The sequence below is a fragment of the Trichosurus vulpecula genome, chromosome 9 (genome assembly GCF_011100635.1).
Source record: "Trichosurus vulpecula isolate mTriVul1 chromosome 9, mTriVul1.pri, whole genome shotgun sequence".
In the NCBI taxonomy this organism is placed as follows: Eukaryota; Metazoa; Chordata; class Mammalia; order Diprotodontia; family Phalangeridae; genus Trichosurus; species Trichosurus vulpecula.
In genome coordinates this window covers 61,847,375-61,875,347 of record NC_050581.1, presented here as the reverse complement: position 1 = coordinate 61,875,347, position 27,973 = coordinate 61,847,375, and the positions used below count along the sequence as shown (strand labels likewise).

Here is a 27,973-nt window from a genome sequence, read left to right as displayed (position 1 = left end):
AGATGGAGGAAGGAAATAAGGGAAGGAAGGAAAGAAGAATGGAGGGAGGAAGGAGGGCAGGAAGAAAAGGAGGGAGGGAGGAAGGGAGGAAGGAAGGAAGGAAAGAAGGAAGGAGGGAAGGGAAGAAGGAAGAAGAAAATGGAGGAGGGAGAGAGGGAGGGAATGAAGGGAGAGGGGTGGGGAAGGAATGAGGGAAGGAGGGAGAAAGAGAGGAAGGAAAGAAGCAAGTCTTTATTAAGCACCTCCTGTGTGCACACCCTGTGCTAAGCACTTTTACAAATATTATCTTGTTAGTTCCCCACAACAGCCTGGGAATTAGGTGCTCTTACTATCCCCACTTTACAGTTGAAGGTGAGACTCTGAGCAGTTAAATGCCTTGCCCAAGGTCACTGGTAAGGTAGTAAGTGCAGAGCCGCAGTTTGAACAGGCATCTTTTGACTCCAGATTTTATATTCTTTCTGCTAAATCAGGCTCCTGTCAGTTAATAAACATTAAGGATTCACCCCAAATGTTTGAAGGGATGTCATGGGGAAGAGGGATTGGATTTATTTTAATTGATCTCAGAGGAAAGAACCAGGAACAATAGATAGAAACTGCAAGGAGGAAAACTAAGGCTTGACCTGTGGGTCGGAACTTCCTAATAAATTAGAACTGTCCAGAAGTACAGTGTGTTGACTCCAGAGATTCTGGGTTCTCCCTCATTGGAGGTCTTTGGTTTATCACATAGCAGGTGTTTAATAAATATCGATTGATTGATTACTCTCTGGTATCTGTCCCTTTCTCTCTACTCACACAACCACCACTTTAGTTCAGGCTGACATCTCTTCTCCCCCCAGACTAGTACAGTGGCCTCCTGATGGGTCTTTTGATTCGAGTCTCTTCCCGTTCCAATCCATGCCCTATACAGGCATTCATATAGTGCCTTAAAGTTTGCAAAGTGCTTTACATAGATCTCATCTGATCCTTGTAACCACCCTGTAAAGCAGGTGCTTGTAGTTGTCCCCATTTTTTGGATGAGGACACAAAGGCTTAGAGAGATTAAGTGAATTACCCAGTTACACAGCTTGTAAGTATCTACGGCAGAATTTGAACTCAGGTCTTCCTGACTCCAAGGCCAACACTGTACCATTATCTAGCTGCCTTAGAGACATACAGCTGTCAAAATTATTTCCTTTGGGGCAAAGGTGGAAAGAAGTCACTCCTCTTGTTCAGTAGACTCTAGTGGTTCCCTATCACCTCTAAACAACGCCCCCCAAAACCCCCCAAACAAACCAACTGTTCTGTCTTTTAAAGCCCTTTACAACAAGGCCCCAACCTACTTCCCACACTCGATGTCTAGACAAATATACTTTTCACTGTTTCTCACAGATTTCTGTCTTCCCCATTTCCCATCTCTGTGCTTTTTTTGCAAGCTGACCATCCCTAGACCTAAAATATACTCACTCCTTATTTCTACCTCATATAATTCCTTTATTCCCTCAAGAATCAGCTTAATCACCCCCTTTTTTGCATGAAGCCCTACCTCCCTAAACTACTTCTATTCTGTTTTATTTATAATATGAATTTCATATATTTAATTCATGACTGTGAATTTAGAATATGAATTTCATTTATGAATTTTATTTGTGAATTTTATTTAAAATATCAATAAAGGTAGTTTAGGGAAGGCACTAGCATTTGAGAAAAGGAAAGGCTTCACGTGGGAAAGGAGGTGAGTAAGCTGATTCTCGAGGGAAGAAAGGAATTCTACAAGACAGAGGTAAAGAAGGAGAGCTATACATGTGCACGAACGTACCTGCTGTCTGTTTCAAAAGAAAGGAAGCTCTTTGAGAGCAGGAATTGTTTCATTTTTATCTTCGTGTCATAGTAGGCACTTAATAAATACCTGTTGATCAGTTAATTCAAGCAGAGGGTAGATGTTTTAGAGTGAGGATTCTTTGGGAGATATAATTTGTATTACGTGGCTATGTTCCTTCCAACCCTAAAATTCTACATTTCTGTGACCAAGATGAAAAACTGTAGGCTAGACGATATTAGTTTAGTAGATTCAGAATTGTTTGAGAGGCTAGACCCAAAAGATGGCCAGTAAGAGTTTGAGGTCAGTTTAGACTAGGTCTCAGGACCTAGTCACTTTTTTAGGTCCAGCCCTAGGTATGTTCAACTCTGATTCTCTGAACACTAAGACATCTCTTTGCTCCCTTTTACAGACCCCAGGCCAAGGGTGTAGTTGGGGAGATTTCTTTAAAGATAAAAGCACAGGCCTCTCATCCTTTTTCCCTGTCAAGTTGATCGGGCAACTTGTGCATACTCTGTCAAGGAAATGTACTCAAACATCTTTACGTCCACCCTTAGGACGAAGAGATATCTTCAGGTTCCTCCTGGCCAAATCATCTATGCAAGTATTTGAAGGATTGTTGTTTGGAAGAGAGATTAGATTTTTTTTCTGCTTGGCATGAGAGGGTTAAACTAAAATCAGTGAGTCAAGTTACAAAGAGAAAGATTGAAGTTTGATGGCAGGGAAAATGCCTTAACAATTAGAACTATGCATCTAAAAGGGAACTGGGGTGCCCAAGGAAGCAATTAGTTCTTACTTTGATTATCAAGCAAGGGCTCCATGATCACTTATTGGGAAAATGGGGATCATAACAACACCCACCTCCAAGGGTTGTGGTGAGGATCAAACAAGATAATCATAGGAACTGCTGTGTAAAAGTGAGCTGTTATATTGTAGAAGAGATTCTTGGGCTTTGGTTTGATTAGATGACCCCTGAGGGCCTTTCCAAGAGAGCATAGGATTCCTTTCCGGCTATTCCCTCCACCCTGAATGCCCTTCCTTACAATCTCTAATGGGCAAAACATTAGCTGTCCTACAGGGGCTAGCTCAATGTGCCACTTGCTTAATGGAGCCTTGAAATAGTAAGCACTCAGTCAATGTTTGTTGAATGAATAAACCACGAAAACCTATTACCCAACCTTGTGTAATAACAAGAAATGTCACTTCATGAGATTTTTTAAAAAATATTTTAGCTTCCATACCAACTTGTTTTGCAGGGGGAAAGACATAGACATAAGACATAGAAAAAAAGAACTTGATAAGCCCCTTCAAATTTAATCAGTGACATACTTTGGTACTTGGTAACATCAATGCAATAATGGAATAAGGGTAGCAAAAAATATATTGTAAAATATCCTTCAGGAATGAGGAATGAGAGAGACCAGACTACATAGAAACTTCACCTATATAATGAACATTTTATTCAAGAAAAAATTAGAAGGTACTAGAAATGGAAAGATTTGAATAGCATCGCAAAAATAAAATCAATTATATTTTAATATACTGATGTGGGAATCATTCATGAATCAACTATCTACAAACAGACCAACAACTTGTTAGAACATTGACCAAAATTAATAAATGCTAGAAAGAGGAATAAAGCTGAGAAAAAAATGATGTGCCGTTAAAACAACTCTAGCCATGATGGGGTACTTGGGTGCCTGTGCTTGGACCCTAATTCTAACATCACATTTCTCCTTAGCCTCTGCCTGGGTGCCTGTGCCTGAACCCCAATTCCAAGACCACATCCAGCTCTAAAATCACATTTTTCCCTAGTCTCAAAATACTGTCTCAGGCAGTTCCTCTCCAGTTCAAGAGCAGCATACCCTAGCAAAATACTTCTCTCTCCTCCTGATACTGTGGCCAGCTGTACCTATAGAATTTATTAGTTTGGACTCCCTGTGTACTTGCTGAACTGGCCATGTACTGGGTCATAGAGATATCCACTACTCACTGGCCTATCATGTGCATGCTAGACCTAAACATATGTATACTCCCTTACAGTTATCTTGTCTAACAAAACATTGATGGAAGCAGCCTGGATATTTTCAGTCAGCCCTGAATGTTAGTTGACTTAGTGACGTTTCAGGGCTAAAACCACACCTCCATATAGCACCCCACTTAGGCTATTTCCCAGTGAACTCTGGGTAAGATACCTGCACAGTAAATACAAAAAGTGCATGTTCCTTTAAGAACTGACCACCCCTTAACCACTCCCTAATCCCACCCCAAAACAACTAATTAATATATTTGACATGTTTCACCTCAAAATATCCTATATAAACTTTATCTGCACCCCTGTAAAGTTGCAGGTTCCCTAAAAACTCTTGCCTGCTGAAAAGTGTAATCAACCTTTGCCACCTTGACTTAAAGAATGCTTGAGTCTACGAATTCATTCCAGTACCCTCTCCGGTACTTGGGTCCTTGAGAGGTACTCCCCCTCAACTACCCTGTCTGGGAACTTCAGTTTCAGGGTTCCTGGACCTCATCTCCCTCATCTCTCAACAGCCTGACCCACTTAAACAAGTTATTTTTCCTTCTCAAATAAGAAATACAAACAAAAAGGACATAACCCTTGCCCTTGATTATAACAAATTTTTAGTAACTTATTGAATATGAATCAGTCGGCATAACAAGGAGACCCAAAGAATTAAAAAAACCCTAAGAAGCAGAGAGATATGGTAACCAAAGACAATGCTGGTTTAAAATAAAGACTTGTCTGTAAAATCTTTCAGAGAAGCACATGGAGGATTATGAGCAATATTACCTCATAAAACATTGAGAAACATTGGAGAAGACAAGTTTAAAGAAAACCACTTAAGAGATGAACTAAACAATATGATTCTAAGCAAACAGATGAAAGAAAAGATCTGTAAATTTTTTTTCATAACAAATTGTTTTTACCATCAAGGACAGTGGAACTGATTTAGGGGTCCAGGTCCCATCACCTATGGGTGATTTTTTTCCCCTAAAAGGAAAAGACCATGTCTTTGAAAGCAACCCAGTCCCTGAATTTTCCCCAAAATTTCAGGGTCCAGGTCCCATCACTCCATCAGAACCACCACACACTCAGATATTCTTTTAGAGGAAGTAGAAATTGCACTGATGAGAACTAGGATATGAAAAGCAGCTGAACTAGACCAAGTATGCACAGAGGAGATCTGTGTTGGAGATGACAAAATTTTAAGGACATTGAGGGACTGTTTCCCAAAGTATCTAAAGGAGGGAAAGATATCAGAGATGTGGAAAAAAATATCAAATATTATTACAAAAAGGGGAACCAATTGAATATTAATAACTCCTGACCCAAATGCCTACTTTCTCATCCATATAATATTTTTATGAGAATAATCTTCACACACATCAAGGTCATCAATGTTATTAGAAGGGAACAGATGGATTTCTCAAATATCCCACAGCAGACCATGTCTTTGCTACTATGTCACAACTCACTGAAGAATATACAGGTGGTATGTTGGAGCTAGATTGTACAGGCTGAAGAGGCTGAATGTTAAATTTTTGGTGTCTGCATTTACCTCAGTAATTGGCAGATGCCACAAATTTGGGCTTGCTTTTTTGTTTTGTTGACCTTCCGGATTAGGAAGTGATGGAGAAAACATTAATAACGTAGCTAAAACTTAAAAGCTATGTCACATCTAAATTTTTTTTTGAGAGCAGTTGTTAAACATTCACCAGGGCATCCCCTGGTTATACATAATCAAGTCAGCAGTGTGGGATGGGTGGCTAAAGAACACCGACCTTGCCCCTTCACTTTACCATTTGTTCTGGTTCAAATTCATTGGCAGCTAAGTTAGAGAGGTTTTCAGGAACAGATAAGAATATCTAATATATCAGATACTTACTAGCTGTGTGACCCTGGGCAAGTCACTTAACCCTGTTTGCCTCAGTTTCCTTACCTGTTAAATAAGCTGGAGAAGGAAATGGCAAACCACTCCAGTATCTTTGCCAAGAAAACCCCAAATGGGATTGCAAAGAGTCAGACAGGACTGAACAACAACTGAGCTGAAAGAATATCTAAACCCCATTAAAGAGAAGGTTTTTATTTTCCTCCAGAGATAGTGGTTGAAAAAGAAAGTCCCAATCTTAGTTTGGGGGAACATGGCCCGGTTGTTAGAAATGGTTATCGCTATAGTGTCCTATCAGGGAGAAGTTACAGCCTAGTACTGAGATGTCAAACTAGGGCCCATGGTCCACCCAAAAATACAACACAGTATTAATTTGTGGTTTTCTAAGTCACTATGTGGAGTCTATTTTTTTGTGGGATCAATATTCAGGTATCTATTTTTATTTGGGCAGCTAGGTGGCACAGTGGATAGAGTGCTCATCTTCCTGAGGTCAAATCTAGCCTGACAGTTACTAGCTGTGTGACCCTGGGCAAGTCACTTAACCTGTTTGCCTCAGTTTCTTCATCTGTAAAATGAACTAGAGAAGGAAATGGCAAAGCACTCCAGTATCTGCGCCAAGGAAACCCCAAATGGGGTCATGAAGTGTCAGACAAGACTGAAACGACGAAACAACAACTACGTCTTGCCTCCATCCTCTTCTTTTCATTCAGTGGAAGTCTAGTGAACAAGTAAATATCAGGCGCTTACTGCGTGCCAGGCACTGTTCTAAGTACTGATGATACAAATACAAGCAGAAAGAGAGTGTGGCAGAGAAGGCCCTCCTCACCTCTGGCCTGGACTGCTACACTGGCCTCCTAATTGGTCTCTCTGCCTCTGGTCTCCTCCCTTCTCTAACCCAGCCTACATACAGCTGCCAAGCTGATATTTCTAAAACCCAGGGCTAATAGTTTCTTTAGGATAAAATACAAACTATTCTTTGGGACATTCAAAGTTCTTCCTGGTCTGCCTCCAGACTACCCTCACACACGCTTGCTTGCTGTTCCCCAAACGTGCCATTCCATCTCCCATCTCCTCACCTTTGAACAAAGTGGCCCAAGCTCCTGAAATGCACTCACCCCTTAACCGCACCTCTTAGAAACGCTGGCTTCCTTCACCCTTAGTTTAAGTGACTACTGATTTCCTACAGTTGCTAGTGTCCTCCCCCAGATATGACTTTGTATATATTTTCTGTTTACTTTTCTTTGTTCAGGTGGTTTCCCTCATAAAGGAATGTGTTTTGAGGGGTGGGGGCCTGCTTCATTTTTGTCTTTTGTGTCCCCGGGGCTTAGGACTATGCCAGACACATGGTAGGAGTTTGACAAATGCTTGTTGAATGAACAAATGAAAGGAGAAGCAGCGTAAAGCATACTGTCAAAGAAATTCATGATAAAAAAATGAGTTGTTCACCTGGTGAAAGCAAGGGATAACCAGTAGCTAGCCTTCATGTTTCTGTTCTGTTGCTTTTCCTTTGTTCTAGAAGAGGACCAATAACATCTCTAGGGTGATGTCTTGACTTATGAGCAAGTTGGATTTAAGTGAGGCAGAGCTGGGCAAAGTCATCAGCCCCACTTTTTCCTCCAGTCAAGATGACTGGTGATAGCCTGGGACACAGTGGATGACCTTGGCCTTCCTAAGGTTTTTTGCGTGTTTCGCTGATATCCTCAGTACCAAGAACATCAGGCCACATGAACAGTTGCACAGCATGAGCAGGCATGCTGTGATCCTTTGGAAGGGATACTCAGATGGATTAGATCACAGACCCATAGGAATACTGGAGTTTATGTAATCAATCATCCCCTTGTTTTACAGATGGCAACCCTCAGATTCAGGGAGATGAAGTGATTCTCCCAAAGTCCTATAAAGACTTCATGGTGAAGCCAGCAGTAGAATCCATGTCTCCTGACTTCCAATCTGCTCCATTCTACTGCCTCTAATTCAAATAGCATATATATTTGACCGTGGACTACAGTATGTGATGTCTTTGTAGATTTTTTTTCCACATTATGTTTCTGCATACTTAGGTCAATGTTTATTTTCCCTATGCCCATGTGGTAGAAGGCAGCCTAAGAGCATAAAAAGTGATGGGGCAAAGCACACCTGGGTCAACAAAAGCACAAAGTAGATAATTAATATACAAGTAATGCCGAATTCATAGAATTACAGAATGTTAGAGAGCTCAAAGAAACCTTAGAGCTCATTTAGTCCCCTAAAATAACTTGCCCAGAGTTGCCCCGTTTATTGTTCTGTCTTCCTACAGCCTGCTACAAGCCACTCCTCTTGTTACATTTTTCATCTGACTAAACAAATGATTCACTGTACTGCTGCACACTGACCAGAGGCAGGGCAAAACCCTATTGTGTTATATAGTCAAACTCTTATCTGAGCACCATAAAGTGGCAGGTCTTTTAGCCAAATGTGATAAATTAACTGGATTATGCTAGAAGTCTAGAATCCTGCCTGCACTCATGAACCCAGGGTGACTAATCTCTCAGCCCCCAAGATAGACAAAAAGGATTGTGTTAGTAATTATACTTAATAGTTGTTTTTTTAAAAAATAACATTGTATTTCATTTGCTAGTGTAAAGTCTTAATTTTGCTCTGTTAAAACCTTCCAAATTATATCCATATCATCCAGAATTGTTTGAGGAGCCATCTCATATCAACATATCAGGCACACTGAGGTAGGGAAGACCAGGTGTTCCAGTTGCCAATACCGCACCCCCCTCCTTTTTTAAAGTGTGAATTCTGCCCTCTTGCCAAATTACCTATAGATGATCATTTTCAATTTGCCAGAAATGACCTTTTATGTAGATGGGGCTAGCTTTCCTCTTTCCACTACAATTGTACAATATAAAGAGCATGAGAGAGAAGAGTTAAGAGGCCCTGAGTGTGAACCTTGGCTCTGCCACTTATCTTCTTAATGCCTCTGCACCTTGGTTGTCTAAGGTCTAAGGTAAGGAGATTAGACTAGACCAGTGGTGTCAAAATTGAAATGGGGGCCACTAATTCTTACATAACAATCCCTGTGGGCCACATATTGACTTAGTTTTAAATGTAATATTATCTATGCTTTGTTGTATTTTATTTTGTAAAATATTTCCCAATTACATTTTAATCTGGTTTGGGCTACACTTGGCCATGTGTTTGACAGCTCTGGACTACAGCCCCTCCAGGGTCCTGTCCAGGTCTAAATCTATAATACTATCATCTTATGACTATTCCTTCCCAATACTACCCGAAGATACTTTTCTGCTGAAGCCAGATAGGACTACTCCACAGTCCCCAGAACCTGCTTTGTTTATTCCTGTCTCTAAACTTCTGGTGACACTGTTCTCCTCCTTGGGCTGCCCCCTCTCCACCAATCCAAATCCTACTACCCTTCAAGTCATTTCTACTTCTGTCATTGATCCCATTTCCCTTCGCAAGCAACCATAATAGCATTCATAATCCACTACTTACTGTCTCTGGAACACAAAGTGCTTTTATGTGTGTAAAGTCTTATCACTTCAACAAGATTGTAATCTCTTGGAGAGGAGAGCCCTTGTCATAGCCCACATTTGCTCCTCCCCTGTCCCAGTGCTGAACACATACTTGGGGCTTAACACATTCTTGTTGAATTGAATTAAATTGAAAATGCAAAACACCTGACACTAATCTTCCTGGTTGGTCTCCCTGTGTCAATTGGGCAAACCTGGAACAGATGGCCTTCAAATAAAGCACCCTCTTTGGCTGAAGCCAAAAGCATGTGCAATCTCTTAGGGAATTGTTTTATGTGATTTTTAAAAAGTGGTATGTGCTTTGTCTAAAAAGCCTCAGGGCCCAAGCATAATATCATGTGCAGTATTACCATATTTAGTTCAACTCATTTTCTGTTTCTGTTCCTTCTTTAGAGTGTCGGTCCACAACAAGCTTTCAGGACAACCAGGAAAAGAGTAAGTAACGACTTCTTGGCAGAGTCTTTGTAAGGTTTTAAAAAAAAATTTCCATCTGGGAAAGGGAAAGTATATTGCTATTTGTACTGTAATTTATTGAGAAAGGCTTGTCATAGTTTTCCATTAAGAAGGGAAATAAATGGACAAACTGGAAGCTAAAAATGTAAGTTAAAATTAAAGTACATTTAAGGTAAATTACGAATTTGAAAAAACAAACTTGTGTGCATGATCTGATTTCCTCAATACAAAGTCAGTCAGCCACATATACTGGATAGGATGATGGGACCCTCATAGATTAATAGAAGAAATTTTGTCCTAGGGGCTGTTGAATGAATAATGAATAAGCCCCACCTTCCTAGAGGCTACTGGACACGGTGAGAGCAAACTAGACTACTGAAATCTTCTGAGCCTGACTTGGCCAGGCCAGTGAATAAAGGAGGAGTTTTTAGTGCTCTTGAATCCTTAGGGAGAGGACTCTAGCTACTTAAAGGGGTAATTGTTATGAGTCTCATAGGATAGGGACACATTTCCTTGTTAGTTCAAGATACACTGTTATTGAGATCACTAATGGAAAATATAGAAACAAAGCCCTCAAGGCACTTTTGGCCTACACCCCCAAGCGGCAAGGTGAGGGGTACCTCCCAGCATTAAGGGACTGCTAACCAGGGGACTAGAAAATAATGATGAAGGAAACATGTAAAAAGTTGAGTTTAAGCACTCCTGATGTAATCATCTATTTGCACTAGAGATTCGAGAATTAGCAGGAATTGTAACCACTACATAAAGTCTATGAGGGGCAGCATGACACAGTGGATAGAGAGCATGCCTCAAAGTCAGAGAGACCTAGGTTCGGATTCTACCTCTAATACAGGCTTTGTGAGCTGGTGTCGGTCACAATCTCTCAGGGACCCAGGTGGCTCCAAGACTTCAAGCTGCAGAATGGCTGTTGATCATCCACGGTACATGGAGTTTCCTTACTAGGGAATTCTCTACCAATGAACTCAAAAATCTGAGCCAAAGCACAAGACAAAGGATACCACTGTACTTTGCTGGATCCAAGCTCTGATCAGTACATTTAGGAGCCCACCATGATATTTTCTTGTATCTGCCAGTAAATCCTCCACAGAGAATTTACCTGATATACTGCAAGCCTCCATTTAGGTTATTTAGTTGTGGTGTTTTTAAACATGGGAAGCAGTGTAGGACTTCGCCTGTTCCTCCATTATCTCTCCCTTTCTTAATATGACTGGCCTACATCCTGTTCTAATGGCACATTTCCTGGATGAGATCTTTTTTTTTTGTCACTATTGTAATGTAAGTCACCCACAATAAATGATAATATCCTGCAGCCTTTTTATTCTCACCATGAATCTCTCCATGATCCTTTGGGTTTCCTATAACTTTGGGGTTTTTTTCATAGTTTTATAACTCATAATTTTATTATTTTTAAAAATTAAAATTTAGACAGCTTGAAAATTTTGATATTTGGCAATCACTTGACTCTGGGGGAATTAAACTTAGATAAATGGCTTGCATTTTACAGGTTTTTCTGAAGGTTATGGTTAAAATCTATCTAGAAAGGCAATGCACTTATTTAGTACATTCATTCCACAAATGTTTGTTGTCTACTAGGCATAAGTCACTGTTCCAGGTGCTATGGGAAGATACAAAGATGAATAAAATAGTATAATCCCTCAAGGAGCTTATGATCTAGAAAGGAGATAAGATATATAGATATCAGTAAATATATCCATATATTTTACTGTCTAGTGAAGCAGATGATTAATCTTATAAAAGTTTTAAACTAAGAAATACAGGGAAGAGAGAATTGCATCCAGACAAGACATAGTATTTGAGCAGGGCCTTGATAGCTAAAGATGTTGGGAGAGGATTTCCCAGATACACAAATATAGAAGCAATAAAGTGCTGCATTTGGGTAAGGGCAACTAGTCCAGATCATACAGGGCACAAGAGGCATGTATGAAAGTGGGGAGGGGGATGCTGGATGAGGTGGGTTGGGGCCAGATCATGGTGGCTATTGAATGCCAGTCTGAAGTTTAGGGACTTTATTTTGTAGGCAGCAGTGAGTCACTAAAGGTTTTGAGGGCTAGAGAAGGTTTTATGACCAGAGCTGTGTTTTAGGGGGGAAAATCATCTGGCAACTGTGTGTAGGATAAGTAAAAAGTAAAGAAACTAGATGAAGAGAGACTAATGGTGGCACCATGGCTGTAGTACAGATATAAGACTGTGGCCTGGCCTAGGGAGGTGGTATGGGAATGGGGCATGGATGCAATAGAGATGGGTTTGTGCTGGAGAAGAAAATTTAGCCAACCTGAAAGAAAAGAGACCTTTGAGAGGATGAGAGTAAACTGCCCTGGGCATTATTAAAGAGAAACCTTCCCACATTTGCCACTGGCCCCTTCTGTTACCACCACCCAAGGGATCAAGGGGTAGTCTCAACTCTAACTCATTCCTGCAGCTCAGCCTCATTCCTGTTCCATGCCCTACCTCTAATGATGTGTCATTCACATCATAGTCTATTGGATAAACCACTCACCTGGATTAAAATAGCTGATGCTTACTAGTCATGTGACCTTACTAGCTCTTAACTTCTCAGTGCCCCAGGTAAGTTTTTATTTTTATTTTTTCCCCAATTACATGTAAAAACTACTTTTAAGATTCTTTTAAAAAATTCTCCAAATTCTCTCCCTCCCTCCTTCCCTACCCCCCTCATTGAAAAGGCAAGCAATTTGATATAGGTTATACGTGTGTAGTCATGTAAAACATATTTCCCTATCAGTTATTTTTTAAAAGAAAACATACACCCAAAAAAACCCCAAACCTGAAGAAAAATAAAGAAAGTAGGGAAAAAAGCCATGCTTTGACCTATTTAGACTCATCAGTTCTTTCTCTGGAGATAGATAGCGTTTTTCATCATACGTCCCAAGTAACTTTCTTAAGACTAAGTTGTAGAACACTTGCCAGTCAGATAAAGAATTTCCTCTCCAGGAGTTCTCTAAACCAATGACATTTCAGGTCAGGACAAAATATACCTTCCCTCATTACCCCTCTACCCTCTAAAATCCCGTAATGCCTACCACACCAGACTGGTGTGAGGGTCACATAAGGTATAGCGTTTTGCAAACTGTAAAGTACCATGTGATCTTTGCTGTCATCCTCCTCATATCAGCCCATTGCAGCCCGTCATGGAGAGTGCAATATCTACTTTGTCATGGCTCAAAGAATCCTAGAATCTTAGCGTTGGAAGTGACCTTAGAGTTAATCCATCTTTGATTAAGTAACTCAGTGATGGGAAACTCACCTTTCAAAGCACTTGCAGAAATTTAAAGTTGGTGGATGTGTTTTGCAAATATGACTATTATCTCATTTAATCCCTACCACAACTCAGTGATCTCCATTTTATAGATAAAGGAAACTGAGGCTTGGAGATATTGGTCACACTGTAAATGTTGGAGACAAGATTTGAATCCAGGTCTCCCAGACTCTAAATCCAATAATCTTTCTATTGTACTATCAGAAAGTTAAAACTTTAAAAAAAGACTATTCAAAAATGAAGTTAAAACTAAGTAATATAAGTAGAGGTCATTTAGTCTGACCACTCATCTAATTTAAGAATCATCATAGGATAACAGATTTAGAGCTGGACGCGTACCTTAGAGGTCATTCAGTCCAACATCATTTTTTCAGAAGAACATTCAGTGTTCAACTTGCTCTCTGCCAGCTACATATACATACTGTAACATGTTTTGGAAGTAGTGGCTAGAAGTGAAGGCCTGCTTCCAGGCGAGAAAACTCACCTATCATGGCCCAGGGTGATTTCCTGAGCCAGTGTCTAGGGTTCTAGTATATACCTTGTGGGGTGGGATGAGGATGATGGCCGGAGGGTAGGCAAAATAGTTTGGAAATCATGGCCTGGTTGTGATTGGATGAGGAAACCAAGAGCCAGAAAAGTTGAAGGATTTGCTCAGAATTACACAGTTTGTAGTCAGGATCTGAACCCAGGACCTCTGACTCAAAAGGCAACATCCAGCTTCTGCTTGAACACTTCTAGAGATGGGGAGGCCACTTTACCATGATGCAGCCCATTCCATGGTTGAACTTGTCTGATGTTAAGAAAGTTCTACTTTATATTTATACAAAAATCTGCTCCCCTATCACTTGTTCCCATTGTTCCTATTTCTGACCTTTGGGGCAACACAGAATAATTTTATTCTCTCTTCCACAGGGTGGCCCTTCTGATATTTGTTTTTTTTTGTTTTTTTTTTTTAATTTATTTATTTTTACCTTTCTGATATTTGAATGCAACTAACACATTCCCTAAGTTTTCTCTCGACCCCCAAACTTGGGGGTATTTGTGGGTATATTATAGCTTAATTTTAGCAGCCAATGTGGCAACATAAAACTCACTTTTCTGTTTCAACCTCCAAGCTCTTTCCATAATGGACACTTCTGTTAGTTACAGGCTCTCCTTGGATCCCCTTTGAGCTACCTTATTCCTTAGGTTCTCCAGCCTAGTCCAAGTTCCATAAACTCTCTGCTTTTGTTTTTCTTAGTCATATTCACAACTCCTGCCCAGAGGCCCTCTCTTTCTCTGGCCCCTGTTGTTCTTTTTCCCCCCTCCTTTCTTCCATCCTATGTTAAGATACCTCTAGTCTCAGCCAATCCAGCGTCTATACCCTTAGGCTATATGTATAGTCTGGACTAGAGCTATTCATCATAAAAGGAACCAAACTCTGTAAATAATTTTGACTTTTTATGACTTGCCAACTGGGAAGAATAAAAACTTTCCAGAGAGACTTGAAAACAGATTTGTTAAAAACCAGATACTTACATTTCTTGTGTGCCATGGTGAAAAATCCAAAAAGAGAAAAAAAATGTAGCATTTGGAGCTCCTGGAGAGTGTTCTGTGTCACAGATAGAATCCAGGGTAAGTTCTCCCATCAGGGAAGCTGACCTCATCTTTTATTTTGGCATCGTCATTCTCACATAGTTCCATATGTGTGTGTACATATATGCATATACATGTTCCATCTAGCTTCTTTCTCCCCTTATTTTGGTTCTAGTTTTAACTGTGGGACATTAATCCTTGTCCCTGATTACTGTTCCCTCTGTGTTTAGTGATGCTGACCTGTCTAAAGTTCCCCTCCCCCTCCCTCATTTACCTTCTGTCATGGTACAGTGGCACGGGGAAAAATCGGAAGGCCCTGATTGGAGTCCCAGCTCCAAAGCTGTGCGGTTGAGAAAGTCACTGAACCATTTTCTCATTCAGCTTCCTCTGTGAAATGGGAACATAATACCTTACCTCCCAGGGTCGTTATGAGGAAAACAGTTTGTCACCAGGTTAGCATTGTTCTTTAACTCTGTGGGGATTTCTTAACCAAATGACATCATAAAAATAACCATCTAAGGTCCTTCAAGCCAACCTGAAACAAGACAGCAAGTGATTCACAAGATGGAGCTTTGTAACATTTACTGTCACTGAGCAGGGTTGGATCTGCAAACCGTGCCTTTCTCCTGTTTAGTCCCTTTTGTGCCTATAACTGGGCACTGGGAACCCGGAAGTGCTGGTTAGACCCACACAGGCTTTGTGGTGAGCCACTTTTTCCAGTCACTGATAACTGATGTCCTAAAGCATTTAGCAGGATCAGTCATTTTCTCTATAAAATATAGCTTAAGTAATAGCATAGATATTGATTAAGCATTATTTACATTTACACGTTAACTTAAGGGAAACAGCTTTTGAAGTGTGTCCTAAAGAAGTGTAACACCTAGACACAGACTCATGGCCTATTTCTCTGTAATTTACTGTTTTCTAACACAGCCTCCATTTTTGTTGTTCAGTTGTATCTGACAAAGGACACGTAAGATGCACAAATCTAGAAACATCTCTGTCCTAAATATTCAAGCAGGCTCTTCGTGCAGACCTGCTGTAGGGCCTTCCCAGCTTGACCCCGACGTCATGACGTCTTTGCTCTCTTCAAGTACAAAGTATAAACAGTAACAGCAGCGCTTCACTTGATACATTTAGAGTGAGGGAGGCCTATTCAAACCTTTGTCCACCCCTTCCGACTCTCCTGTGGTATCCAATATCTAGCCCTCATGACTGTCTCCCGGGGCGGCATAGCTTTCCCTCGTCCCTGAGGACTGCAGGGTAACAAGAGAAAGCATCGCTCACCCCCTGCTGCTAGGTCTGAGCACTGTTAAATCCTCCCACCAGCCAATGGCCGTGCTGTTCTTCCTGCTGAATGGAAACAGAAATCTGAGAGGAAAAGCTCCTGAGGACCATGGGGCTTGAGCCTAGAAAAGGCGACGCTGGGCTTGTTCTCACTTGGGCTCTAGGTGCCTTGGCCTCCCCTCCCTTTCCACTCCCAACCCCAGGACACAGCTCCTTTCCTCTCCCCAGGCCCTGTCCTCTCAGGCGGTTTATAAGGACTACAGGTCACTGGCTCACAGCTCCTCTGGGTGAACTCTTGAAGCATCCCCCGAGGCACCGGGAGGCTAAATGACTCTCCCAAGGTCACTCGCCGGTGTGTCTCTGAAGCAGGGCTCCATCTGTGTGCCGGACATTGATCCAAACACCGGGGATGCAATACGCGGCCACAGGCAGCCTCTGCCCTCCAGGAGCTGGCTGTCTACCCAAGGCTTCCTGGGTAGAAGATACCCTAGAGAGACACGCCCGGGGGCAGGGACCCATCAAAGCGCCCACTCCCGGTGGAGGCCCTCCATGGTCTTGGTCCTTCCTCCATCCCGCCTGCCACCACTTGACTTCTCTCCTCTCTGTTGTGTTTAGGAGCGTTAGCATCTGTTCTTTCAGCCCCTTGGTTGTGAGTAGGGGAGGCCGCAGGGAGGCTCCACAGAGGCTCCACCAGCTTAACAATGTCTGGACCTTCGCTCCCACCGGCTCCTTGTGTCAGTGAGGCGGTGACCGCAGTGTAGACGGTGAGGGTCAAAGTGCCTCCGTGGCTGTGGTTCCGTATCTCCCCATAGGAGGCAGAGGAGGTGAACCTTCATTCAGACACTAGAGAGCCTGTCCTCAGAGCAGTGCCGCATTCCATACTCAACATCACAGCCTGGGGGTAGCCACCAGCTGCCCCTCCCCCCGCCTTGGGCCTTCCCACAAAACAAGGAAAACTTACAGTGCGGCCATCCTAGGTCGACTCTCCTGCCCTCAGCGCCAACTGTCATTAACAGCCAGAACGGCTCTCTCCGCACTTCCTGTGACACAACTTCCTTTTCCTGCCAGGAAGCTCTGCCCACTTCCTGTGACGTAAGCTTGTCTCACGGCCTATTAAAGGGTGGGAAAGCTCTTCCCATCTAAGTTGCCACTCCACTTGTGGACCCGGGCACGTTCCCTCTGCTTTTCCCTCCCTGGGCCTGAAAGCTGTCTCCCCTTCGCTTATGTCATCCATGCTGACCCATCTCTTGGAGATTATCTTTATGTTCCGGCCTACTAGAGGTTTATTTCTCCATTTAGGCCTACCCTTCCTCGTCTGGCGGACTTTGCTGAAGTACGTTCCGATAGCCAGACAAGCTCGGTGGCCCGATTCCTTCGTGATTAAATCATGTCCTCCACTTTGGTCCGGCACGGTCTTCAGGCCTCGTGGGCCGTGCCATCGGTCAGATTCCCTTCCCTTCTCCCCATCTCCTGACCCCTCAGTGAGCTCAGTAGTCTTTCCCCTCCAACGCCCGCCTTCCTACTAGGGGACGCCAGCATACACAGGGACGTGTGTGCTCAGACAGCCCAACTCCCCTCCAACGTCCTAACTTCCTCAATTCGCTGATGTCTCACGACTTACCCTTCACTCCACCCCAACCACAGGAGCGATGGTCGTAGTCTTCATTTTGCCCACACCCACGAGTGTTCGATGTTTACGATCTCTGAAACGTCTTTATCGGATCGTGATCTTTTATCGCTCCCTCATTCCCTCTGCCTTGTGACCTCTGTCCTTCCTCTCCACCATGACCTCCAGTTCCTCCGCCCCTCACTTCTTTTCCCATCACCCTAACGCTGGCTACACTTCCCTCCCTTCTTCAGTTGGACCCCTTCGTGCATGAATTCCATTCTTACTTACTCTCGAGTCCTTGGCTCCCTTATTCTAAGACCAATCAACCCAGCCAAGCCCCGCCCTTGAAGCGCTCCCACCATCCGCTGCTTGCGCTGCTCCAGAAAGCACCTGCTACCTGGGTCCACTACAAGGCTATATTTCATACTCTCAGCTGGTCTGTCATTCCACAAGGCGGTCCTTCCTTCTTTATCTCCCTAATTGATTCACTAGCTCACCTACCCAAGAGGCTTTCCAAATCTTTTCATCTCTCCTCAAACCTGTCACGGCTCGCCCTCCCTCGTCCTTTTAGCTGAGAACTTTGCCTCACATTTCACTGGAAAAAAAAATGAGGCCATTTTGAGATACCTCCCTCTTCCCCATTGTGCCTCCTTTCACATCACTCAGATGCCTTCCTCCGCTGCTTCCTCCTTTTCCCCCGTCTCACCCAAAGAGGCAGTCATTCTCTTTGCCAAGGCAGACTCCTCTAGGTGCACAAAAGATCCCGTCTTCTCCAGCAGACTGCCTACTCTACCGATCTCTCTTTGCGGTCTCTCCGTGTCTACTGCCCACAAACATGCCCTTAAACCCTCGCCCCCATCCCCTCTGTTACCGTTCTACCTTTCCTCCTCGTTGTAGCTAAACTCATTGAGAAGGACAACTACAACCAGAGCTCCTACTTCATTTCCTCTTACTTTCTTCTTAACTCTTTGCCATCTGGCTTCCGAGCTCATCATTCAACTGAAGCTGTTCTCTCCAGAGTTATTAACGATCTCTTAATTTAATGACCTTTTGTACATGGTTGCTTATGTGTTATCTCCCACCTTAGACTGGGATCTCCTTGGGTGCAGGCGACTGTTTTTGCCTATCTCCAGTGCTTCGCAGGAGTGCCTGGCACAGGGCAAGAACCTAATAAATAGATATTTGTTGACTGATTTGTTGATTCTTTCAGAGTCTAGGCTCCCTTAGGTTGCTCCCAGTGTGGGCTTCTCTTCCCTGACTTAATTTCTCTTTCATTCTGAATCAGTGTTTTCTGGTGAGCCTGACTTTGGTTCTCTATTTATCAATTGAACATACATTAAGGTAAAGGGACAAGAGATGCCAGTAATGGGCACCTTTGCTCGTTCTTAACCAGAGGATCTAGTAATTTCCCCATGCCGGGGTAATGAGGACCCAGACTCATGCTTGGGTCTCACCTTTTTGAGATTAGATTCCCAAAAAGTCAGCAACAATAAAAAACTACCCTCATTTTCTTTTCTTTTCTAACAATAATTATAGATTTTAAAATGCGTGGTTATAAAGTAATATCAACATATCCTTACTCCTGCCCTCTCAATAATTCAGCGAGAGGTAATTTCATCATGACCTTGTTGATTCTCTCCCTTCAAATTGACACCATTTCCTTTAATGAGGTCACCTAGGTGACCAAATGCACCCACACAACTCACTTGCTTTTGAAACTTGGAGTTTTTGTCAGAGATATTTTGCATCTAACACTAGAGGTTTCTTAACAACGAACAAACATTTATTAAATGTCTGCTCTGTGCCTGTCAAAAATGTGCCCCACAAAAATGAAACAATCTATTCCCTCAAAGAGCTTACATTCTATCAACATATAAATAGATATATTCAAAATAAATGCAAAGCCAATTTATGAGGAAGAGAACACTAGAAGCTGGGGAGGAGGGGTTGCTAATTAATTCACCTTGAAAGTATATAGTATTCTGGACTGACAGGCTTCAAATGCTAATTCCTCCAGGAGAAAGTACACAGCGACTTAGATGAACACTTAGGTTGAGGGAAGATTTTGATATAAAGAGGCTATGAATATAACAGGCATATAAATCTAACCCTAGGCTGGTCTTATCCTTTTATGCCTTTTGAACCTTTTAAATATATGGAACAAAATAGTTTCAAAAAGTAGTTTTATGTTGGTTGCTTCAGAGGCTTTCATAAGCCTCTGGTAGACCATCAGGTGATAGGACTATGACTCAATCATCGGGGGAACAACTTATTCAGAGAATTTACTTTGATTCCAGACCCTATTGTTCACAATTGGGAATTATTAGCAAAAGTGTCCTCATAATCTTAGTTTTTATAGAGTCATAGATCTTAGAATGGAAAGGCACCTCGGGAGATTATTTGGTCAATCTGGGTAAGGTCTTTATCCTCATTTTACAAGTGAAGTCACTGAGACCCAGAAAACTTAAGTAACTTGCTGAAGATCATACGGTTAATATAGGGCAGAGGGCATGTTTAAACCCAAGGCTCACATCTCCTAGCAGAGGATTTTTACTACATCGTTCTGTCATCCTTTTATCTCGTTATGCGAAGCAAAAGGAAAGAAACGTCTCTCAACACCATAGGGTTTAAAGTCTTCAGGGTTCTAGAGATGAAAATCCACACTTGATTTCAGTTCTACTCATGATGAACTAATAACTACCACTAGGGAGTAAATGTTACTTTCTCTCTTAAAATAAAAATTCAAAATTTTCACTTAACTACAAGATCTTTCATAAGTCTTTCAATAGGCCTGTTGCACATGGATCAGGAAAGAAGTACGCTATTGCTTATGTCTCCACAGTTTAGATAAAGTGTCTAAAATACTAGACTTGGAGTCAGAAATACCTGCTTTCAAAAGCAGCCTCATATACTTACTAGCTGTGTGACCCTGGCCAAGTCATTTAATCCCCCTGTGTCTCAGTTTCCTCTTCAGTTCATGGAGATAGTAATAGCATCTACTTCACAGGGTTATTGTTACAGTCAAGTGAGATAATATATGTAAAGTACTGTGCAAACATTATCATAATTATTATTTCATTGCAGAAATAGCATTTGCCTTTGAACCCAAGAAGACAGCTACTTTCCTAAGCCATGTATAGCAGACTTGACAAAATTGTAATTAAAAAGACAGTCTGATTTAAGTGCAAATCATCACAGTACTTAACTTTAAGGCAGAAAATGCTTTGAACCCTTAAACTTTTTAATCAAAGGAAACTATATTAGACAGGGAAGTTTCGATCCATCACTGCAGCAATCTGTTTTCCATAGTTGAATGAACAGCATGATATATTTTGATGTTTAACCTCCTTATACTATGAGCTGTGCCAGAGGGCAACAAATCTTGGATGTTTGTTTCTTTTAGGGTGTAAAATGTTCTGGGAGAGAAAGCCTAACAACCCATGCCCCAAATAGCATTACTCAATCTAAATGTGTTTGAAAAGATTCTGATTAGAAACTTATGTAACAATAATTTTAACACCAAAAAAAAAGTAATTAGATGTCATTTGCGGTGCCTTGGGGCAATTAGAGCATAGACACGAGCTGCTTTGTTATAATAACATGTTAGCAGTTTATAAGCTCATTTTGAAACAAGAGAACATGGCCAAGGAAATTGAGCTTTTGAATCCTAAGTAGTAAAAACAAAGTGATATAAATGTGGTCCCTGGGAGGCTTTGTGGAAACAATGTTCTTTGAGACATATTTTGTCATTTCTGAGCTGCATCAACCAAGACTGGCCAATCCAAGCACTTGTGTTAGAATGAATGATTTCCAGAATGGATAGAGCTCAAAATCTCAGTTATGGACATAAATTAACTAAGCTGTCTCTTTTTTTGTGCAGGATGAGGATGCTGGCCCAGATGTGGGAGAAGGGGCAGATGAGTGGTCTCAGACCAAGGCACCGATCAAACCCCCAGACCAGTTGGAGCTGACTGAAGCTGTGAGTAAATTTGCTTTCTTAGATTCTGGCCTCTTCAGCCCCTTTCATTATCTTTTCTTTCCCTTGTCGTTGGTTAATCATTTCAGTTGTGTCCAACTTTTGTAACCCCATTTGGGGTTTTCTTGGCAAAGATGCTGGAGTGGTTTGCCATTTCCTTTTCCAGCTCATTTTGCAGATGAAGAAACTGAGGCAAGCAGGATTAAGTAACGTGTCTAGGGTCACACAACGAGCAAGTGTCTGAGACCAGATTTCAACTCAGGAAGATAAGTCTTCCAGACTCGAGGCCCAGTACTTTACTATACCGCTCAGCTGCCCCAAGTAGGTTTCTATCCCTGCTGAGTAGGCATTTATTTTCTTAGCAGTGGAAAGTCAAATACCCTCTATTCATAGGACCAAAGGGTTATAGCACAAAACAGGATGCCCTGTAGATTCATGTTAAAAAGGAAAATAGTCTTTATTTAGTTCTGAAGAGGACCCTGCCAGGACATTCCAGAATGCTCAAGCTACCGGATAGGAAGAAGTTTATTCATGTGTGTTACCAGGTGGGTTTTGGATTGCCATTTGTTTCTCGGCAATCGTCCGATAGGATCCCTGTTGTTGCAGCGTTAAGTGGATACTTCAGCCAGTTTCTCTGACAGCTTTTGCCACGGTGAGCTGCTAAATGTTTTTCTTTTTCTAAGACTGTGGCTAATTTGGTGTGAGAGCAGACTTGTCATCTAACAGACCTTGTATCCAGCCAGTCTCCCAGGGAAGTGGATGATATATCTGAGGTCCTTAAAAGGGGCTAGAATAGAGAAAACTGAGGGCCAGTGACTTAACCAGAGTCACGCAGATAGAAGGTACAACCCTTCTAGGCTTCATTTTCCTCATCTATAAAATGAGAAGGTTGGACTATATGACCACTGAGGTCTCTTAGCTCTACTCAGTTTATAATCCTATGATCCTGTGTTATTTAGTCCTGCAGGACTTCACAAATGGCATCACAGGATCATAGATTTAGGGCTGAAAGGATCCTTAAAGGGCATTGAGTCCAACCCCCTCACTTGACATATGAGGAAACTGAAGCCCAGAGATACTAGGTGACTTCCCCAGGGCCACATAGCTAGTAAGTATCTGAGGCAAGATTTGAACCAAGTCTTCCTGACTCCAACGCTGGGTCATTCCATTGGCTAAAGCATGCCTGCCTCTGGAGTCTTTTCTGAGGGAAAAAAACACGCAGACTTTGTCTTTGGTCCTCCTTCATGCTCTCCTTGCTAGTTGTGCCCCATCTCCTTCTTCAAATCACTCCCTATTCATAGACTTACATACCTGTTCTCTTTCTATTGTCTTCATCTCTCCTTTGTATCAAAACCTTCCCTCCATACTGAATGGGATGCTCTTCATTTAAACCTTCCTCTTGGTCTAAGTCATTGTGTTTCTTCTCGGGAAGAATTAGCATGTTAAGTCAACTTCAGTCACGATTACCATGTACTTTTCAAGGTTTAGGGGAAAAGGCACTGTCTAAGACACTCCCCACCAGGGTTGAACAGAAATAGTAAAGAAAAGATGCATGGGTATTTGAGCTGCATCAGCCATTGGATGTTTGACTTTGGGGTACAGAGCAGGAGGTCTAACCGCTGCTTTTTGGGTCAAAGGTCGAGTTGCAGTAATCTACCACACCTTACACTTTGTGACTCATTCCTGTTCCAGCCCACTAGAAGAATTGTCAATGAAGGCAGTATCAGCTACTTTAGATCCCTTGTGACAGAAGTTTCCTATCCTGAGCTGTGTGCCCTCTGCATTAGGCCTACACATGTAATGACCCCTAGGCCAGTAGGAGAGGTGGGTTCCTTGTTGTGGGCAGCCAGATGGGCTGAAGCAATGCATTTTACTGTATTGTTGAATAATAGACTATTACCTATAGATAGAGCATTGATTAAGCATGTTGTTGATCAGACACTATGGTAAATGCTGGGCATGCATATATAAACAAGACAGTCCCTACTTTCAAGGACCTTACATTCTAGCGAGAAAAGACAACACATAAAAGGAATCTGGAAAGTGAGGGATGGAGAGGGAGGCACCAACCGTGAGAGTGGGGCTCAGGACAGAGGTTTCTGGGTGGAGGGAAGAAAATGAACATTTATATAATGCCTACTGTGCGCCAGGCCCTGTGCCAAGTGCTTTACAGATGTTCTCTCCTTAGATCTCCGGTGTAGGAATACGGCTGGTGAAGAAGTAGATGAGAAGTCTCAAGAATGAGTCAGGAGGGAGGTGTATGTGGCTGGAGCCCCTCGAGAAATGATGGTTCAGGCTGGAAAATTAGGAAAGTGGGCCTCAGGGAGAAGGTTTTTTTTTCTGGGGTTGGAAGGTGACTGGCAACGAGGAGAGAAGTAGTCCAGAAAGTGACACAGTGGACTATGGAAGCTAACTGTATGCTAGATGTTTAATTAATCACATACACCATATTAATAAGGATATAATGCAATGCAGGCATAATGGAACGCAGAAACTAATTTCAGAACAGAAAATGCATATACAGGACAGGATATGAAAAGCAATTATTGCTACAAGATAGGATGTAGGAGAAGGTACATTCCATTAATCATTCCAAAGAAATATTTCCTATTACTTCTTGACCAGACATGGATGCCAGTAAATCTGCTTCTGAACTCAGTATATGGCATCACTTGCCTAAGACAATCTCTTAATTACTATTAAGTCACATATACCGTGGGAGCTAGAAGGAACATTTAAGATCATTTGGTCCAAGCCCTTCCCTTTATTTGGGTAGTGGAATGAGAGGTTTGTCCTTACTAAAGAATTACGCCAGGATCATAGGGAGAAAAGGAATTTTGGTGGTAAGGGAATCTTACTTCATTTGAATTTTATTTTTATTGATGCTTTTTTCATTTTTGTATTACATTTGCTTCTGAATATGCCCTACCCAAAAAGCTTTCCCTTATAACAAAAAAAAAATTTGAAGAAAGAGAGGGGAAAAAGAAGCTCCTAGTGTATATGCAGTGAAGAAAATTAGTTACATTTTGTCATCTCTTCTCTGGGGCCAAACTTGGTCATTATAATTGCACATCATTCAGTTTCATTTGTTCCTTCTGTTTACATTCTGATAATCACTGTGTGGTACTTTCTTTTATAAAGTTTTTTTTTTAATTCTGAACTTAAACACTTAAAAAAGTGTGTATATCTGTATATATCAGAACACAAAGTAAGATTCTATACGGAACTATAAATCTCTGTTTCATAGCATTCACTTTTTTAAAAAATTATATAATCATACAAATTACTTTCAAAATTATTCCGATTGTGTCTCCTGCTTTCTTCTATGTATTAAAAAATGTTACAGTGGTACTCCTTTTGGGGGGGGGGTGGAAGGGCATCACTATTGTTGCTTCCTTCTACTGCAGTCCCCTCCCAACGAGAGAGAGAGAGAGAGAGTCTTTATTACAAATAAACATTCAGGCAAACTGAATCCACACAGTGGTCATGTCCAAAGATGCATGGCTCTCTGCCCCTCGTGCCCCTCACCTCTCTATCAGGAGGTGGGTAGAATGTTTCACTGAAGGTCCTCTGGGGACGTGGTTGATCACCAATTTGATTAGAGTTCTTACATCTTTTTCTTTACTCTCCATGCCCTTGCACATACCTAGGTTCTGATTGCTTTGAATAAAGAATTCCCTGAAGTGGTTGCTTGCATTCAAATTTGCTCTACATATTTCCATTGGGCTGGAACCAATTACTGTATTTTACATAATTATAATTTCAAATAACACAAATTCAAATACATTGTGACCACTTCAGGGGATTCTTGATTCTCTCGGATCGGACCTTAGCTGTAAATTGCTCACTCCACGTCAGTTCATGCTATCCAGGGTTCTCTGAAGTTATCTGTTTTCTCATTTCTTACAATGCAATAATATTCTATTTCATTCATATACTATGATTTATTCAGTCATCCCACAATTGATAAGGACAGCCCTTACATTCTAGGTTTTTTTCCTTTAACTTCCCGCCCCCCCTTTAAAATCCCCATTCAGGATCAGGAAGTTTGTTTTGAATAAAACTATTCCTTTCCCAGTTTTATGTTCCCTCAAACCCACTTGTCCACACCTCAGTCTGTTTCCCTGTTGAGTCTGATTTTCTACACCAAACACTCTGATGTTTATTCAGCCTTACTTCATCCATTTCAAACGAGTGAAGTTTTTTTGATGCCCACTCTACCTACCCCTTCAACCATGTTAGTATACTCTTCTCGTGTACCCCAGTTATGAGAAATGGCAAGTCCCGGTCATTTCCTCCTCTCTACATGTGTGTATTCTTTTACTCTCTTTTCTGTCCCTCCAGAATAGAACCAATCCACTCCCAGGACCTCTGCTTTCCTTCTTTAACTCTCTCAATATTTTTTGAAGAAGATAAAGCTCTGAAGGGATACTCATTTCTTCTCTCCCATCACAATGTTAGCCCTAACCTGGGCAACTAGTTGGGTGTCCCAGTGGATTGAGCTCTGGACTTGGAGTCAGGAAAACCTAATGTCAAATCTGGCCTTAGTAACTTACTAGCTGTGTGATTCTAGGCCAGTACTCAAACCTCTGTATGCCTCAGTTTCCTCATCTGTAAAATGGGGATAACTATGGCACTTGCCTCCCAAAGTTGTTGTCTCTCAAAGGAGAGAAAATTTGTAAAAACACTTTGTAAATCTTAACATGCTGTATAAATGCTAGCTGTAAGTGCTAGCATTCTAAAACAGCTCCTTCCAATTGCTCAAGTAAATTTGCCTTTACCTTTATAAGATCGCACTTATGCCTCTCCTCTCCTTTGATACTACCACCACCCCCTTATCTCTTCACTCCTGGACTATTGCAAAATCTTCTGGTTTTTCTCCCTTCCTAAAGTCACTTCCCCAGCTCTCATCCATCTTCCACTCAGCTGTTATATTGATTTTCCTGAAGCACAGATTTGACCACATCACCCCTCCCCCTTATTCAGTAAACTCCATGGCTATCTTTACCTTGGCTTCTGGTTCTAATAGATCTGGGCCCTTTTCATTTACAACTCCTTGAATAAGCATTCAGGCTTTAAAACAAAATAAAACACAGTTTTCAGTTTTTTTTATATTAGATATCTCATATTTTTTGCTATTTTTTCAATCTTTTAATTTTGTTCTAATATTTCTTGCTGACTCAGGGAGGCATTGATGTCTTGGTGTATTGTATTTTTCAGGGATTCCATTTCTTGAGTAGGATTTGCCACTTTCTTATCTAATTTAATTATTCTTTTAATTCTTTCTTTTGGATCTTTTATTTCATTTGTGATCTCTTGCTGCATTTCCTTTGTATATGCATGTAGTCCCTGTGGAAAATCCATTTTTTCCCCTTAGGTTTCAACTTGAATGATTCTTTCTGGGAATCTCTAGACTTGCGATATCGTTGTAACATCGGTTAGTATTTTCTTTGATTTACTCATCTCTCCAGCTTTAGTTCCTGAACTGGGGCTTTGTGCTAGTTCCAGCTTCCATAACATCCACCACCCTCCCCGGCTTGATATCACATTGGGTCACTGTGGTGACCTCGATCTCCATGGATTAGGTCCCCCTGGATCTTTGTGGTTCACAGTGTTGGATCTTCCAGGCTTTCTCTGACATCTCAGGACAAAGTGTTAGGGACATCAGAGCTTCAGGCTATCCTGATCTGAGCACTGTGGAGCTTGCTCACCATTGCCCTTCCCCCTGCTAGTACCAGGAACTTTTAAAAGGTTTTCATCCTGGAATCTTTCTGACTACCTTGGGGCTTTGTCAGAGGAGGCTTCCCTCTTTCTGTCTCCTTACACAGAGCATGGCAGGCTCCACACATGCTTCATCTCTGGTTGAATTGGTACTGACTTTGCTGGAGGGAGCACTAATTCTACAGTTATAGGATAGAAGTCATATGCTGTAGTTGTTCATTGAATTTCTTGGTCATTGCTTGGTATAGTATGACGTTCTGGGTTTAACTGGTACAAGTATATTGGAGCTAGGTGGTCTGCCTCCCATTTAGGCATCTGCCATTTTGGCAGACTATGTAGTATTTTCTTAGTTTTGCTTACTTTATTCCAGTTCATATACATTTTCCCATGCTTTCTTGAATTCTTCATATTATTTACAATGAAGGAACACTCCATTAAATTAATGTACCACAACTTATTTAGCCAATCCCGAATTGATGGGTACCTGCATTGTTTCCAATTCTATGCTATTATAAAATGTGCTGCTATCAATTATTGTGTTATAGTTCTTTCTGTCTGTCTGTTTTTAACCTCCTTGGGATAGGTAACATAGCAGTAGACTATCTGCATCAAAGGGCAAGCAGACCTTTCTGGCTCTGCAAGAATCACACCATATAGATAACCACTTATTTTACCTTCTGGTATTGGGGATTACAAGTATTTTTCTTAATTCTTTTTATTACTAAGCATTTATTTTTATTCCTTTTCACTACTTAAGAAAAAGCAACAACAACAACAACAATGAAAAATCCCTTTTAATA

The 27,973-nt window shown here is 41.6% G+C and overlaps 1 protein-coding gene across 1 annotated transcript in view; it reads left to right on the top strand.

Annotated features, from left to right (window-relative positions):
- LOC118832130 (dynein intermediate chain 1, axonemal-like) overlaps positions 1-27,973 on the top strand; it is a 149,270-nt gene that overhangs the window by 26,821 nt on the left and 94,476 nt on the right. The window contains exons 3-4 of the mRNA XM_036739560.1: positions 9,630-9,671; positions 21,357-21,455. Of these exons, the coding sequence (XP_036595455.1) occupies positions 9,630-9,671; positions 21,357-21,455 (141 nt within the window). The remainder of the gene's footprint in view (positions 1-9,629; positions 9,672-21,356; positions 21,456-27,973) is intronic.